The 17,377-nt window shown below is 47.9% G+C and overlaps 1 protein-coding gene across 1 annotated transcript in view; it reads left to right on the forward strand.

The window, feature by feature from the left end:
• Nucleotides 1-17,377, forward strand: part of LOC115124670 (ras-related protein Rab-6B-like) — a 194,495-nt gene that overhangs the window by 117,295 nt on the left and 59,823 nt on the right. The window contains exons 5-6 of the mRNA XM_065009352.1: nucleotides 1,952-2,063; nucleotides 7,400-7,493. Coding sequence (XP_064865424.1) covers nucleotides 1,952-2,063; nucleotides 7,400-7,493 — 206 coding nt within the window. The remainder of the gene's footprint in view (nucleotides 1-1,951; nucleotides 2,064-7,399; nucleotides 7,494-17,377) is intronic.

Below are 17,377 nucleotides of genomic sequence, written 5' to 3' on the forward strand. Positions count from 1 at the left end.
TCCCTAACATGGCTCCCTTCATGGCTCCCTAACATGGCTCCCTAACATGGCTCCCTAACATGGCTCCCTTCATGGCTCCCTAACATGGCTCCCTTCATGGCTCCCTAACATTGCTCCCTTCATGGCTCCCTAACATGGTTCCCTAACATGGCTCCCTTCATGGTTCCCTAACATGGCTCCCTTCATGGCTCCCTAACATGGTTCCCTAACATGGCTCCCTTCATGGTTCCCTAACATGGCTCCCTAACATGGCTCCCTAACATAGTTCCCTTCCTGGCTCCCTTCATGGCTCCCTTCATGGCTCCCTAACATGGCTCCTTAACATGGCTCCCTAACATGGCTCCTTAACATGGCTCCCTAACATGGCTCCCTAACATGGCTCCCTAACATGGCCCCCTAACATGGTTCCCTTCATGGCTCCCTAACATGGCTCCCTAACATGGCTCCTTAACATGGCTCCCTTCCTGGCTCCCTAACATGGCTCCCTTCCTGGCTCCCTAACATGGCTCCCTAACATGGCTCCCTAACATGGCTCCCTTCATGGCTCCCTAACATGGCTCCCTAACATGGCTCCTTAACATGGCTCCCTTCCTGGCTCCCTAACATGGCTCCCTTCCTGGCTCCCTTCATGGCTCCCTAACATGGCTCCCTAACATGGCTCCCTTCCTGGCTCCCTTCATGGCTCCCTAACACGGCTCCCTTCATGGCTCCCTAACATGGCTCCTTAACATGGCTCCCTAACATGGCTCCCTAACATGGCTCCCTAACATGGCTCCCTTCCTGGCTCCCTAATATGGCTCCCTTCCTGGCTCCCTAACATGGTTCCGTAACATGGCTCCCTTCCTGGCTCCCTAACATGGCTCCCTAACATGGTTTCGTAACATGGCTCCCTAACATGGCTCCCTAACATGGCCCCCTAACATGGTTCCCTTCATGGCTCCCTAACATGGCTCCTTAACATGGCTCCCTTCCTGGCTCCCTAACATGGCTCCCTTCCTGGCTCCCTTCATGGCTCCCTAACATGGCTCCCTTCATGGCTCCCTAACATGGCTCCCTTCCTGGCTCCCTAACATGGCTCCCTTCCTGGCTCCCTAACATGGTTCCGTAACATGGCTCCCTTCATGGCTCCCTTACATGGCTACCTAACATGGCTCCCTTCCTGGCTCCCTAACATGGCTCCCTAACATGGCTCCCTTCCTGGCTCCCTAACATGGCTCCCTAACATGGTTCCGTAACATGGCTCCCTAACATGGCTCCCTTCCTGGCTCCCTAACATGGCTCCCTAACATGGCTCCCTAACATGGCTCCCTTCATGGCTCCCTAACATGGCTCCCTAACATGGCTCCCTAACATGGCTCCCTAACATGTCTCCCTTCCTGGCTCCCTAACATGGTTCCGTAACATGGTGGCAGGTAGCCTTGTGGTAGCCTTGTTAGACCAGTAACCAAAAGGTTGCTGGATCGAGTCCCGGAGCTGACGAAGGTAAAAATCTGCCGTTCTGCCCCTGAACAAGGCAGTTAACCCACTGTTCCCCTGTAGGCCGTCGTTGTAAATAAGAAATTGTTCTTAACTGACTGGCCTAGTTAAATAAAGGTTACATTTAAATCCCTGAAGGCTGTTTTTAAGTTTTCACCTTGAAGCGAACGAGCAGTGGGTGTTTATTGTCAAGTCCCTTTAATATGGTACGACCTTTGAACCCAGGAACACACAGTCCTGCGTTCTGAACTGGAATGGGGGTCAAGGTCAAAAGGAATGGATTGATAGGAATATTACCAAACCCACATAGAAATTGTCTTAACATTTTGATCATCTTATATCTGAGAATAATATGCAAATTAAACGAGTGAATATTTAAGTTAAACAGTGTATGCACAACCATTCTTTGTCAATAGGCACGTTTAAACAATATCTGATATTTAAAACAACTTGAAATACTATTTTACTTCTGCAGATGTGAACTCCTTCCAGCAAACGTCCAAATGGATCGACGACGTCAGAACAGAGAGAGGAAGTGATGTCATTATCATGCTGGTCGGCAACAAAACAGACTTGGGAGATAAGAGGTGTGTGTGTGTGTGGCGTTTTCCGTTCAGTCATGATTTCTGGAGCAGCCAGGAGCCATGTGATCAGGATCCTCTTTGCATTTCATGCTGTGTTCAGAAACTCAGGGGTCTTATTTATGGACCAGGGCGGAAACGAGGCTTTTTACTTAGTGTGTTTCATGCTTCAGCCACATTTAATTAAAACATGAGACGTAGAGTAGTATTGCCTCGGGTTAGTCCGTCTCACTGCCTTTCGATGTGCCCTCAGCATCCCGTCCAACAAACCCAATGACACCACTGCCAGGTAGAGGCGCTGTCACAGCCGTGCTAAACCACCACAAACAAATCCTACATCTCTATTTTTTTTTAAATTGTATTTTATATACATTTAAATCATTTATCAGACGCACTTATCCAGAGTGATTTACAGTAGTGAATGCATTTTATTTTCTTCTATCTTTCCGTACTGGTCCCCCTGTGGGAATCGAACCCATAACCTTGGCGTTGCAAGCGCAGTGTTCTACCAACTGAGCCACACGAGACCAAATGGCTTTCTATTCCCTTTACAGTGCACTACATTTGACCAGAGGCCTATGGGTACGGTAAAGCACTATAAAGGGAATAAGGTGTTATTTGGGACGTGGACAGAACCCAACTTCACAGTGATGGTCAGCACCTTTAAGCCAGGCGCGGTAATAATAGCATTTACAGGGTCGTTAACATGACAGGCAGAGCTGGCGGAGGATAGGTTAGGATACACCTCTGCTTCTGCTGTAGCCGACATTCCCACCGGCATGCTTCACATCTCAGAGCCAGAGGCTAAATCCCAAATAGAACCCTATTACTTACACAGTGCACTACTTTTGACCAAAACCCTGGTCGAAAGTAGTGCACTAGATAGGGAATAGGGTCCCATTTGGAAAGCTCACCAGTGTCTAATTGATCTAGGGAAGGCAGATAAAGTGCTGTGCAAGGCAGTTTCCTGAGTTAGACTGACTGGATCAGTCAATTAACATTCAAGGAAGGCAGCCATAATGGCAGATAAAAGCTATGGGACAGGGATTAGAGAAGACTATAGGACAGGGTTTAGATCAGGCTGTAGGACAGGGTTTAGATCAGGCTGTAGGACAGGGATCAGGCTGTAGGACAGGGTTTAGATCAGGCTGTAGGACAGGGACTAGATCAGGCTGTAGGACAGGGATCAGGCTGTAGGACAGGGTTTAGATCAGGCTGTAGGACTGGGTTTAGATCAGGCTGTAGGACAGGGATCAGGCTGTAGGACAGGGATTAGATCAGGCTGTAGGACAGGGTTTAGATCAGGCTGTAGGACAGGGTTTAGATCAGGCTGTAGGACAGGGACTAGATCAGGCTGTAGGACAGGGACTAGATCAGGCTGTAGGACAGGGACTAGACATTATACTGGCGTCCGTTCCCAGTGGGTCTCTACTGTAGAAAACCTCCTTACCCAGTGGGTCTCTACTGTGGAAAACCTCCTTACCCAGTGGGTCTCTACTGTAGAAAACCTCCTTACCCAGTGGGTCTCTACTGTAGAAAACCTCCTTACCCAGTGGGTCTGTACTGTAGAAAACCTCCTTACCCAGGGAGTCTCTACTGTAGAAAACCTCCTGACCCAGTGGGTCTCTACTGTAGAAAACCTCCTTACCCAGTGGGTCTCTACTGTAGAAAACCTCCTTACCCAGTGGGTCTCTACTGTAGAAAACCTCCTTACCCAGTGGGTCTCTACTGTAGAAAACCTCCTTAGCCAGTGGTTCTCTACTGTAGAAAACCTCCTTACCCAGTGGGTCTCTACTGTAGAAAACCTCCTTACCCAGTGGGTCTCTACTGTAGGTAGAAAACCTCCTTACCCAGTGGGTCTCTACTGTAGAAAACCTCCTTACCCAGTGGTTCTCTACTGTAGAAAACCTCCTTACCCAGTGGTTCTCTACTGTAGAAAACCTCCTTACCCAGTGGGTCTCTACTGTAGAAAACCTCCTTACCCAGTGGGTCTCTACTGTAGAAAACCTCCTTACCCAGTGGGTCTCTACTGTAGAAAACCTCCTTACCCAGTGGGTCTCTACTGTAGAAAACCTCCTTACCCAGGGAGTCTCTACTGTAGAAAACCTCCTGACCCAGTGGGTCTCTACTGTAGAAAACCTCCTTACCCAGTGGGTCTCTACTGTAGAAAACCTCCTTACCCAGTGGGTCTGTACTGTAGAAAACCTCCTTACCCAGGGAGTCTCTACTGTAGAAAACCTCCTGACCCAGTGGGTCTCTACTGTAGAAAACCTCCTTGCAGTGGGTCTCTACTGTAGAAAACCTCCTTACCCAGTGGGTCTCTACTGTAGAAAACCTCCTTACCCAGTGGGTCTCTACTGTAGAAAACCTCCTTAGCCAGTGGTTCTCTACTGTAGAAAACCTCCTTACCCAGTGGGTCTCTACTGTAGAAAACCTCCTTACCCAGTGGGTCTCTACTGTAGGTAGAAAACCTCCTTACCCAGTGGGTCTCTACTGTAGAAAACCTCCTTACAGTGGTTCTCTACTGTAGAAAACCTCCTTACCCAGTGGTTCTCTACTGTAGAAAACCTCCTTACCCAGTGGGTCTCTACTGTAGAAAACCTCCTTACCCAGTGGGTCTCTACTGTAGAAAACCTCCTTACCCAGTGGGTCTCTACTGTAGAAAACCTCCTTACCCAGGGAGTCTCTACTGTAGAAAACCTCCTGACCCAGTGGGTCTCTACTGTAGAAAACCTCCTTACCCAGTGGGTCTCTACTGTAGAAAACCTCCTTACCCAGTGGGTCTCTACTGTAGAAAACCTCCTTACCCAGTGGGTCTCTACTGTAGAAAACCTCCTTAGCCAGTGGTTCTCTACTGTAGAAAACCTCCTTACCCAGTGGGTCTCTACTGTAGAAAACCTCCTTACCCAGTGGGTCTCTACTGTAGGTAGAAAACCTCCTTACCCAGTGGGTCTCTACTGTAGAAAACCTCCTTACCCAGTGGTTCTCTACTGTAGAAAACCTCCTTACCCAGTGGTTCTCTACCCAGTGGGTCTCTACTGTAGAAAACCTCCTTACCCAGTGGGTCTCTACTGTAGAAAACCTCCTTACCCAGTGGGTCTCTACTGTAGAAAACCTCCTTACCCAGTGGGTCTCTACTGTAGAAAACCTCCTTACCCAGTGGGTCTCTACTGTTACCCAGAAAACCTCCTGACCCAGTGGGTCTCTACTGTAGAAAACCTCCTTACAGTGGGTCTCTACTGTAGAAAACCTCCTTACCCAGTGGGTCTGTACTGTAGAAAACCTCCTTACCCAGGAGTCTCTACTGTAGAAAACCTCCTGACCCAGTGGGTCTCTACTGTAGAAAACCTCCTTACCCAGTGGGTCTCTACTGTAGAAAACCTCCTTACCCAGTGGGTCTCTACTGTAGAAAACCTCCTTACCCAGTGGGTCTCTACTGTAGAAAACCTCCTTAGCCAGTGGTTCTCTACTGTAGAAAACCTCCTTACCCAGTGGGTCTCTACTGTAGAAAACCTCCTTACCCAGTGGGTCTCTACTGTAGGTAGAAAACCTCCTTACCCAGTGGGTCTCTACTGTAGAAAACCTCCTTACCCAGTGGTTCTCTACTGTAGAAAACCTCCTTACCCAGTGGTTCTCTACTGTAGAAAACCTCCTTACCCAGTGGGTCTCTACTGTAGAAAACCTCCTTACCCAGTGGGTCTCTACTGTAGAAAACCTCCTTACCCAGTGGGTCTCTACTGTAGAAAACCTCCTTACCCAGTGGGTCTCTACTGTAGAAAACCTGGTTCCTGTAGAAAACCTCAGTGGGTCTCTACTGTAGAAAACCTCCTTACCCAGTGAGTCTCTACTGTAGAAAACCTCTTTACCCAGTGGGTCTCTACTGTAGAAAACCTCCTTACCCAGTGGGTCTCTACTGTAGAAAACCTCCTTACCCAGTGGGTCTCTACTGTAGAAAACCTCTTTACCGAGTGGGTCTCTACTGTAGAAAACCTCCTGACCCAGTGGGTCTCTACTGTAGAAAACCTCCTTACCCAGTGGGTCTCTAGAAAACCTCCTTACCCAGTGGAAAACCTCCTTACCCAGTGGGTCTCTACTGTAGAAAACCTCCTTACCCAGTGGGTCTCTACTGTAGAAAACCTCCTTACCCAGGGAGTCTCTACTGTAGAAAACCTCCTTACCCAGGGAGTCTCTACTGTAGAAAACCTCCTTACCCAGTGGGTCTCTACTGTAGAAAACCTCCTTACCCAGTGGGTCTCTACTGTAGGTAGAAAACCTCCTTACCCAGTGGGTCTCTACTGTAGAAAACCTCCTTACCCAGTGGTTCTCTACTGTAGAAAACCTCCTTACCCAGTGGTTCTCTACTGTAGAAAACCTCCTTACCCAGTGGGTCTCTACTGTAGAAAACCTCCTTACCCAGTGGGTCTCTACTGTAGAAAACCTCCTTACCCAGTGGGTCTCTACTGTAGAAAACCTCCTTACCCAGTGGGTCTCTACTGTAGAAAACCTCCTTACCCAGTGGTTCTCTACTGTAGAAAACCTCCTTACCCAGTGGGTCTCTACTGTAGAAAACCTCCTTACCCAGTGAGTCTCTACTGTAGAAAACCTCTTTACCCAGTGGGTCTCTACTGTAGAAAACCTCCTTACCCAGTGGGTCTCTACTGTAGAAAACCTCTTTACCCAGTGGGTCTCTACTGTAGAAAACCTCCTTACCCAGTGGGTCTCTACTGTAGAAAACCTCCTTACCCAGTGGGTCTCTACTGTAGAAAACCTCCTTACCCAGTGGGTCTCTACTGTAGAAAACCTCCTTACCCAGTGGTTCTCTACTGTAGAAAACCTCCTTACCCAGTGGGTCTCTACTGTAGAAAACCTCCTTACCCAGTGAGTCTCTACTGTAGAAAACCTCTTTACCCAGTGGGTCTCTACTGTAGAAAACCTCCTTACCCAGTGGGTCTCTACTGTAGAAAACCTCCTTACCCAGTGGGTCTCTACTGTAGAAAACCTCTTTACCGAGTGGGTCTCTACTGTAGAAAACCTCCTGACCCAGTGGGTCTCTACTGTAGAAAACCTCCTTACCCAGTGGGTCTCTACTGTAGAAAACCTCCTTACCCAGTGGGTCTCTACTGTAGAAAACCTCCTTACCCAGTGGGTCTCTACTGTAGAAAACCTCCTTACCCAGTGGGTCTCTACTGTAGAAAACCTCCTTACCCAGGGAGTCTCTACTGTAGAAAACCTCCTTACCCAGGGAGTCTCTACTGTAGAAAACCTCCTTACCCAGCTCACTTTTATGTCATTTAATGGCATAAGGATGTTTGATAACTGAACCTAATATTTCTCCCTCACAGGCAGATCACCATAGAGGAAGGAGAACAGCGGGCCAAGGAGCTCAGCGTCATGTTTATTGAGACCAGCGCCAAGACAGGCTACAACGTCAAACAGGTTAGTGTTTATTGAGACCAGCGCCAAGTAGTATCTCCTATAGGACTGGCCATCTCTCCTTGTTATAGTGTAGTAGTATCCCATATAGGACTGGCCATCTCTCCTTGTTATAGTGTAGTATCTCCTATAGGACTGGCCATCTCTCCTTGTTATAGTGTAGTAGTATCTCCTATAGGACTGGCCATCTCTCCTTGTTATAGTGTAGTATCTCCTATAGGACTGGCCATCTCTCCTTGTTATAGTGTAGTAGTATCTCCTATAGGACTGGCCATCTCTCCTTGTTATAGTGTAGTATCTCCTATAGGACTGGCCATCTCTCCTTGTTATATTGTAGTATTGTTACGCTTCTCGTTAGTGGTAGAATGACCGGACCAAGGTGCAGCGTGGTGCAGCGTCGTTAGTGGTAGAATGACTGGACCAAGGTGCAGCGTGGTGCAGCGTCGTTAGTGGTAGAATGACTGGACCAAGGTGCAGCGCGGTGCAGCGTCGTTAGTGGTAGAATGACTGGACCAAGGTGCAGCGTGGTGCCGTGTCGTTAGTGGTAGAATGACCAGACAAAGGTGCAGCGTGGTACGTCTGTCGTTAGTGGTAGAATGACTGGACCAAGGTGCAGCGTGGTGCAGTGTCGTTAGTGGTAGAATGACTGGACCAAGGTGCAGCGTGGTACGTCTGTCGTTAGTGGTAGAATGACTGGACCAAGGTGCAGCGTGGTACGTCTGTTGTTAGTGGTAGAATGACCGGACCAAGGTGCAGCGTGGTGCAGTGTCGTTAGTGGTAGAATGACTGGACCAAGGTGCAGCGTGGTGCAGTGTCGTTAGTGGTAGAATGACCGGACCAAGGTGCAGCGTGGTGCAGTGTCGTTAGTGGCAGAATGACCGGACCAAGGTGCAGCGTGGTACGTCTGTCGTTAGTGGTAGAATGACCAGACCAAGGTGCAGCGTGGTACGCTCCTCGTTAGTGGTAGAATGACTGGACCAAGGTGCAGCGTTGTGCAGTGTCGTTAGTGGTAGAATGACTGGACCAAGGTGCAGCGTTGTGCAGTGTCGTTAGTGGTAGAATGACCGGACCAAGGTGCAGCGTGGTACGTCTGTCGTTAGTGGTAGAATGACCGGACCAAGGTGCAGCGTGGTACATCTGTCGTTAGTGGCAGAATGACCGGACCAAGGTGCAGCGTGGTACGTCTGTCGTTAGTGGTAGAATGACCGGACCAAGGTGCAGCGTGGTACATCTGTCGTTAGTGGCAGAATGACCGGACCAAGGTGCAGCGTGGTACATCTGTCGTTAGTGATAGAATGACCGGATCAAGGTGCAGCGTGGTACGCTCCTCGCTAGTGGCAGAATGACCAGATCAAGGTGCAGCGTGGTACGCTCCTCGTTAGTGGTAGAATGACCGGACCAAGGTGCAGCGTGGTACGTCTGTCGTTAGTGGTAGAATGACCGGACCAAGGTGCAGCGTGGTGCAGCGTCGTTAGTGGTAGAATGACCGGACCAAGGTGCAGTGTGGTACGTCTGTCGTTAGTGGTAGAATGACCGGACCAAGGTGCAGCGTGGTGCAGTGTCGTTAGTGGTAGAATGACTGGACCAAGGTGCAGCGTGGTGCAGTGTCGTTAGTGGTAGAATGACCGGACCAAGGTGCAGCGTGGTGCAGTGTCGTTAGTGGCAGAATGACCGGACCAAGGTGCAGCGTGGTACGTCTGTCGTTAGTGGTAGAATGACCAGACCAAGGTGCAGCGTGGTACGCTCCTCGTTAGTGGTAGAATGACTGGACCAAGGTGCAGCGTTGTGCAGTGTCGTTAGTGGTAGAATGACTGGACCAAGGTGCAGCGTTGTGCAGTGTCGTTAGTGGTAGAATGACCGGACCAAGGTGCAGCGTGGTACGTCTGTCGTTAGTGGTAGAATGACCGGACCAAGGTGCAGCGTGGTACATCTGTCGTTAGTGGTAGAATGACCGGACCAAGGTGCAGCGTGGTACGTCTGTCGTTAGTGGTAGAATGACCGGACCAAGGTGCAGCGTGGTACATCTGTCGTTAGTGGCAGAATGACCGGACCAAGGTGCAGCGTGGTACATCTGTCGTTAGTGATAGAATGACCGGATCAAGGTGCAGCGTGGTACGCTCCTCGTTAGTGGTAGAATGACCGGACCAAGGTGCAGCGTGGTACGCTCCTCATTAGTGGCAGAATGACCGGATCAAGGTGCAGCGTGGTACGCTCCTCGCTAGTGGCAGAATGACCGGATCAAGGTGCAGCGTGGTACGCTCCTCGTTAGTGGTAGAATGACCGGACCAAGGTGCAGCGTGGTACGTCTGTCGTTAGTGGTAGAATGACCGGACCAAGGTGCAGCGTGGTGCAGCGTCGTTAGTGGTAGAATGACCGGACCAAGGTGCAGTGTGGTACGTCTGTCGTTAGTGGTAGAATGACCGGACCAAGGTGCAGCGTGGTACGTCTGTCGTTAGTGGTAGAATGACCGGACCAAGGTGCAGCGTGGTACGCTCCTCGTTAGTGGTAGAATGACCGGACCAAGGTGCAGCGTGGTGCAGTGTCGTTAGTGGTAGAATGACCGGACCAAGGTGCAGCGTGGTGCAGTGTCGTTAGTGGTAGAATGACCGGACCAAGGTGCAGCGTGGGAAGCGTACATTTTCTTTATTAAATGTTCCACCAAAAAAACAATAAACAACACAACGAACGTAAAGTTTCGGAGTGCAACACATGCAACAAACAAAGACAAGATCCCACAACCTAAATGTGGGAAAAATGGCTGCCTAAGTATGATCCCCAATCAGAGACAACAATAGAAAGCTGCCTCTGATTGGAAACCACACTCGGCCAAAAACAAAGAAACAGAAAACATAGAATGCCCACCCCACATCACACCCTGACATAACCAAACAGAGAAATAAAACAGCTCTCTAAGGTCAGCGTGACAAGTATTATCCTAAAAAGAAAGCCTGAAATGTCCTCAGTCAATAAGTATCCAACCCCTTTGTTATGTCAAGGAGCCTAAATAAGTTCAGGAGTAGAAATGCTTAACAAGTCACATAATAAGTTGCAGGGACTCTGTCTGCAATAATAGTGTTTAACATGAGTTTTGAATGACTACCTCATCTCTGTACCCCACACATACAATTATCTGTAAGGTCCATCAGTCGAGCAGTGCATTTCAACCACAAAGACCAGGGAGGTTTTCCAATGTCTTGCAAAGAAGGGCACCTATTGGTAGATTGGTATAAATAATAAAAGCAGATATTGACTATCCCTTTGAGCATGGTGCAGTTATTAATTACACTTTGGATGATGTATCAATACACCCAGTCACTACAAAGATACAGGCATCCTTCCTAACTCAGTTGCCGGAGAGGAAGGAAACCGCTCAGGGATTTCACCATGAGGCCAATGGTGACTTTAAAACAGTGATAGAGTTTAATGTCTGTGATAGGAGAGAACTGAGGATGGATCAACAACATCGTAGTTACTCCACAATACTAACCTAAATGACAGAGTGAAAAGAAGCCTGTACAGAATATAAATATTCCAAATATTTCATCCTGTTTGCAACTGTCACGCCTTGACCATAGAGAGCCCTCGAGGTTCGTGACTAGGGGGTTTTCTAGTCTTTATTTTCTATGTTGGTGTAAGTATGGTTCCCAATTGGAGGCAGCTAATGGTCGTTGCCTCTAATTGGGGATCATACTTAGAGTGGTCCTTTTCCCACCTGCATTGTGGGATATTGTTTGTGTTTAGTGCCTATGTGCACTACGAACTGCACGTTCGTTTATTTATTTGTTGTTTGAAGTTTCACCTCAATAAATATGTGGGACTCAACTCACGCTGCACTTTGGTCATTCTACCACTAACGACAGACGTACCACGCTGCACCTTGGTCCAGTCATTCTACCACTAACGACACTGCACCACGCTGCACCTTGGTCCAGTCATTCTACCACTAACGACAGACGTACCACGCTGCGCTTTGGTCCAGTCATTCTACCACTAACGACAGACGTACCACGCTGCACCTTGGTCCAGTCATTCTACCACTAACGACAGACGTACCACGCTGCGCCTTGGTCCAGTCATTCTACCACTAACGACAGACGTACCACGCTGCACCTTGGTCCAGTCATTCTACCACTAACGACAGACGTACCACGCTGCACCTTGGTCCAGTCATTCTACCACTAACGACAGACGTACCACGCTGCACCTTGGTCCAGTCATTCTACCACTAACGACACTGCACCACGCTGCACCTTGGTCCAGTCATTCTACCACTAACGACACTGCACCACGCTGCACCTTGGTCCGGTCATTCTACCACTAACAACAGACGTACCACGCTGCACCTTGGTCCAGTCATTCTACCACTAACGACAGACGTACCACGCTGCACCTTGGTCCAGTCATTTAAACGACGGACGTGACAGCAACAAGTCAATAAAGAAACGCTGCAAGAAATGTGGCAAAGAAATTCACTTTATTGTCTGAATACAAAGCGTTATGTTTGGAGCAAATCTACCACAACACATCACTGAGTACTACTCTTCGTATGTTCAAACATGGTGGTGGCTGCATCATGTGATGGGTGTGCTTGTCATCGACAAGGACTAGGCAGTTTTTTTTAGGATAAAAATAAACAGAATAGAGCTAAGCACAGGCAAAATCCTAGAGGAAAACCTGGCTCAGTCTGCTTTCCAACTGACAAATTCACCTTTCAGCAGGACAAGAACTTAAAACAGAAGGGAAAATATACACTGGAGTTGCTTACCAAGATGACATTGAATGTTCCTGAGTGGCCTAGTTACAGTTTTGACTAACACTGAACAAAAATATAATCGCTACATGTAAAGTGTTGGTCCCATGTTTCATGAGCTGAAATAAAAGCTGTCAGAGGTTTTCCATACGCACAAAAAGCGTATTCCAAATGTTGGGCACAAATTTGTTTGCATCCCTGTTAGTGAGCATTTCTCCTTTGCCAAGATAATCCATCCACCTGACAGGTGTGGCAGATCAAGAAGCTGTTTAATCAGCATGATCATTACACAGGTGCACCTTGTACTGGGGACAATAAAAGGCCACTCTAAAATGTTCAGTTTTGTCACACAACACAATGCCACAGATGTCTCAAGTTTTGAGGGATCATACAATTGGCATTCCGACTGCAGGAATGTCCACCAGAACTATTGCCGGATAATTGAATGTTAATTTCTCTACCATAAGCCGCCTACAGTGTCATTTTAGAGAATTTGACAGTAATGGCCTCACAACCGCAGACCATGTTTATGGCGTTGTGTGGGTGAGTGGTTTGCTAACGTCAGTGTTGTGAACAGGGCTGACGTTAGAAAACCCCTCATGGTGGCGGTGGGGTTATGGTATGGGCCGGCATTTATTGATGGCAATTTGAATGCACAGAGATACCATGACGAGATCCTGAGGCTCATTGTCGTGCCATTCATCCGCTGCCATCACCTCATGTTTCAACATGATAATGCACGGCCCCATGCGGCAAGGATCTGTACACAATTCCTGGAAGCTGAAAATGTCCCAGTTCTTCCATGGCCTGAATACTCACCAGACATGTCATCCATTGAGCATGTTTGGGATGCTCTGGATTGACGTGTACAACAGCGTGTTCCAGTTCCCACCAATATCCAGCAACTTCACACAGCCATTGAAGTGGAGTGGGACAACATTCCACAGGCCACAAACAACAGCCTGATCAACTCTATGTGAAGGAGATGTGGCTCGCTGCATGAGGCAAATGGTGGTCACACCAGATACTGACTGGTTTTCTGATCCACGCCCCTACCTTTTTTTAAAGGTATCTGTGACCAACAGATGCATATCTGTATTCCCAGTCAAGTACATTTACATTTACATTTAAGTCATTTAGCAGACGCTCTTATCCAGAGCGACTTACAAATTGGTGCATTCACCTTATGACATCCAGTGGAACAGTAGTGCATCTAAATCTTTTAAGGGGGGTGAGAGGGATTACTTTATCCTATCCTAGGTATTCCTTAAAGAGGTGGGGTTTCAGGTGTCTCCGGAAGGTGCTGATTGACTCCGCTGTCCTGGCGTCGTGAGGGAGTTTGTTCCACCATTGGGGGGCCAGAGCAGCGAACAGTTTTGACTGGGCTGAGCGGGAACTGTACTTCCTCAGTGGTAGGGAGGCGAGCAGGCCAGAGGTGGATGAACGCAGTGCCCTTGTTTGGGTGTAGGGCCTGATCAGAGCCTGGAGGTACTGAGGTGCCGTTCCCCTCACAGCTCCGTAGGCAAGCACCATGGTCTTGTAGCGGATGCGAGCTTCAACTGGAAGCCAGTGGAGAGAGCGGAGGAACGGGGTGACGTGAGAGAACTTGGGAAGGTTGAACACCAGACGGGCTGCGGCGTTCTGGATGAGTTGTAGGGGTTTAATGGCACAGGCAGGGAGCCCAGCCAACAGCGAGTTGCAGTAATCCAGACGGGAGATGACAAGTGCCTGGATTAGGACCTGCGCCGCTTCCTGTGTGAGGCAGGGTCGTACTCTGCGGATGTTGTAGAGCATGAACCTACAGGAACGGGCCACCGCCTTGATGTTAGTTGAGAACGACAGGGTGTTGTCCAGGATCACGCCAAGGTTCTTAGCGCTCTGGGAGGAGGACACAATGGAGTTGTCAACCGTGATGGCGAGATCATGGAACGGGCAGTCCTTCCCGGGAGGAAGAGCAGCTCCGTCTTGCCGAGGTTCAGCTTGAGGTGGTGATCCGTCATCCACACTGATATGTCTGCCAGACATGCAGAGATGCGATTCGCCACCTGGTCATCAGAAGGGGGAAAGGAGAAGATTAATTGTGTGTCGTCTGCATAGCAATGATAGGAGAGACCATGTGAGGTTATGACAGAGCCAAGTGACTTGGTGTATAGCGAGAATAGGAGAGGGCCAAGAACAGAGCCCTGGGGGACACCAGTGGTGAGAGCACGTGGTGTGGAGACGGATTCTCGCCACGCCACCTGGTAGGAGCGACCTGTCATGTAGGACGCAATCCAAGCGTGGGCCGCGCCGGAGATGCCCAACTCGGAGAGGGTGGAGAGGAGGATCTGATGATTCACAGTATCGAAGGCAGCCGATAGGTCTAGAAGGATGAGAGCAGAGGAGAGAGAGTTAGCTTTAGCAGTGCGGAGCGCCTCCGTGATACAGAGAAGAGCAGTCTCAGTTGAATGACTAGTCTTGAAACCTGACTGATTTGGATCAAGAAGGTCATTCTGAGAGAGATAGCGGGAGAGCTGGCCAAGGACGGCACGTTCAAGAGTTTTGGAGAGAAAAGAAAGAAGGGATACTGGTCTGTAGTTGTTGACATCGGAGGGATCGAGTGTAGGTTTTTTCAGAAGGGGTGCAACTCTCGCTCTCTTGAAGTGAAACTCATAGATTAGCAGCTAATGAATGTAGATTAGCAGCTAATGAATGTATTTAAATTGACTGACTTTCTTTATATGAAATGTAACTCAGTAAAATATTTGATGATGTGTTTATATTTTTGTTCAGTGTAAATCACCTTGAAAATATATGGCAAGACTTGAAAATGTCTGTCTAGCAATGATAAACAATAAACTTGACAGAGATTGATGAATTTAAAATAATAATGTGTAAAGCTTTTAGAGGCTTACCTAGAAAGACTCACAGCTCTTAGAGACTTACCTAGAAAGACTCACAGCTCTTAGAGGCTTACCTAGAAAGTCTCACAGCTCTTAGAGGCTTACCCAGAAAGACTCACAGCTCTTAGAGACCTAACCAGAAAGACTCACAGCTCTTAGAGGCTTACCTAGAACGTCTCACAGCTCTTAGAGGCTTACCCAGAAAGACTCACAGCTTTTAGAGGCTTACCCAGAAAGACTCACAGCTCTTAGAGACCTAACCAGAAAGACTCACAGCTCTTAGAGGCTTACCTAGAAAGTCTCACAGCTCTTAGAGGCTTACCCAGAAAGACTCACAGCTTTTAGAGGCTTACCCAGAAAGACTCACAGCTCTTAGAGACTTACCCAGAAAGACTCACAGCTCTTAGAGACTTACCCAGAAAGACTCACAGCTCTTAGAGACCTACCCAGAAAGACTCACTGCTCTTAGAGGTGTACCCAGAAAGACTCACAGCTCTTAGAGACTTACCCAGAAAGACTCACAGCTCTTAGAGACTTACCCAGAAAGACTCACAGCTCTTAGAGACTTATCCAGAAAGACTCACAGCTCTTAGAGACCTACCCAGAAAGACTCACTGCTCTTAGAGGTGTACCCAGAAAGACTCACAGCTCTTAGAGACTTACCCAGAAAGACTCACAGCTCGTAGAGACTTACCCAGAAAGACTCACAGCTCGTAGAGACTTACCCAGAAAGACTCACAGCTCGTAAAGACTTACCCAGAAAGACTCACAGCTCGTAGAGACTTACCCAGAAAGACTCACAGCTCGTAGAGACTTACCCAGAAAGACTCACAGCTCGTAGAGACTTACCAAGAAAGACTCACAGCTCTTAGAGGCTTACCTATAAAGACTCACAGCTCTTAGAGACTTACCCAGAAAGACTCACAGCTCTTAGAGGCTTACCTAGAAAGTCTCACAGCTCTTAGAGGCTTACCCAGAAAGACTCACAGCTCTTAGAGACCTAACCAGAAAGACTCACAGCTCTTAGAGGCTTACCTATAAAGACTCACAGCTCTTAGAGACTTACCCAGAAAGACTCACAGCTCTTAGAGGCTTACCTAGAAAGTCTCACAGCTCTTAGAGGCTTACCCAGAAAGACTCACAGCTCTTAGAGACCTAACCAGAAAGACTCACAGCTCTTAGAGGCTTACCTATAAAGACTCACAGCTCTTAGAGGCTTACCTATAAAGACTCACAGCTCTTAGAGGCTTACCCAGAAAGACTCACAGCTCTTAGAGACCTAACCAGAAAGACTCACAGCTCTTAGAGACCTAACCAGAAAGACTCACAGCTCTTAGAGACCTAACCAGAAAGACTCACAGCTCTTAGAGGCTTACCCAGAAAGACTCACAGCTCTTAGAGACCTAACCAGAAAGACTCACAGCTCTTAGAGACCTAACCAGAAAGACTCACAGCTCTTAGAGGCTTAGCTATAAAGACTCAGAGCTCTTAGAGGCTTACCCAGAAAGACTCACAGCTCTTAGAGACTTACCCAGAAAAACTCACATCTCTCAGATATGTTCCCAGAAAGACTCACAGCTCTTAGAGACTGACACAGAAAGACTCACAGCTCTTAGAGACTTACCCAGAAAGACTCACAGTTCTTAGAGGCTTACCCAGAAAGACTCACAGCTCTTAGAGACTGGCCCAGAAAGAGTCAGCTCTTAGAGACGTACCCAGAAAGACTCAGCTCTTAGAGACTGGCCCAGAAAGACTCAGCTCTTAGAGACTGGCCCAGAAAGACTCACAGCTCTTAGAGACGTACCCAGAAAGACTCACAGCTGTAATCACTGCCAAATGTGATTCTAACATATATTAAATGTTGTGAATACTTTTGTAAATAACATATTTCTGTTTTTCATTTTCAAAAAATGTGCAGACATTTCTAAAAACTCATTTTCACTTTGTCATTATTATTGTGTGTGAGAATATAATTCAGGCAGTAACACAACAAAATGTTGAATCGGTCAAAGGGTCTGAATACATTCTGAAGGCACATTATTTCTTATCAATGAATGTCCCACACCTTAATATAACGTTTAGTATTGACAAGTTTTAGGATATTAATCTGTTAATTCATAGTAACTTGCAAAAGAAAGCCACCAAAAAGGCCACGCTTTTCAATGCATGTCACCAGGCCCATTCTTCTGCTTTACTTCAGGACCACTGTACAGAACAGATGACCAGAGCACAACTGATAAAACACAAAGACACAT

This window comes from Oncorhynchus nerka, linkage group LG24 (genome assembly GCF_034236695.1).
Source record: "Oncorhynchus nerka isolate Pitt River linkage group LG24, Oner_Uvic_2.0, whole genome shotgun sequence".
NCBI classification, from domain to species: domain Eukaryota; kingdom Metazoa; phylum Chordata; class Actinopteri; order Salmoniformes; family Salmonidae; genus Oncorhynchus; species Oncorhynchus nerka.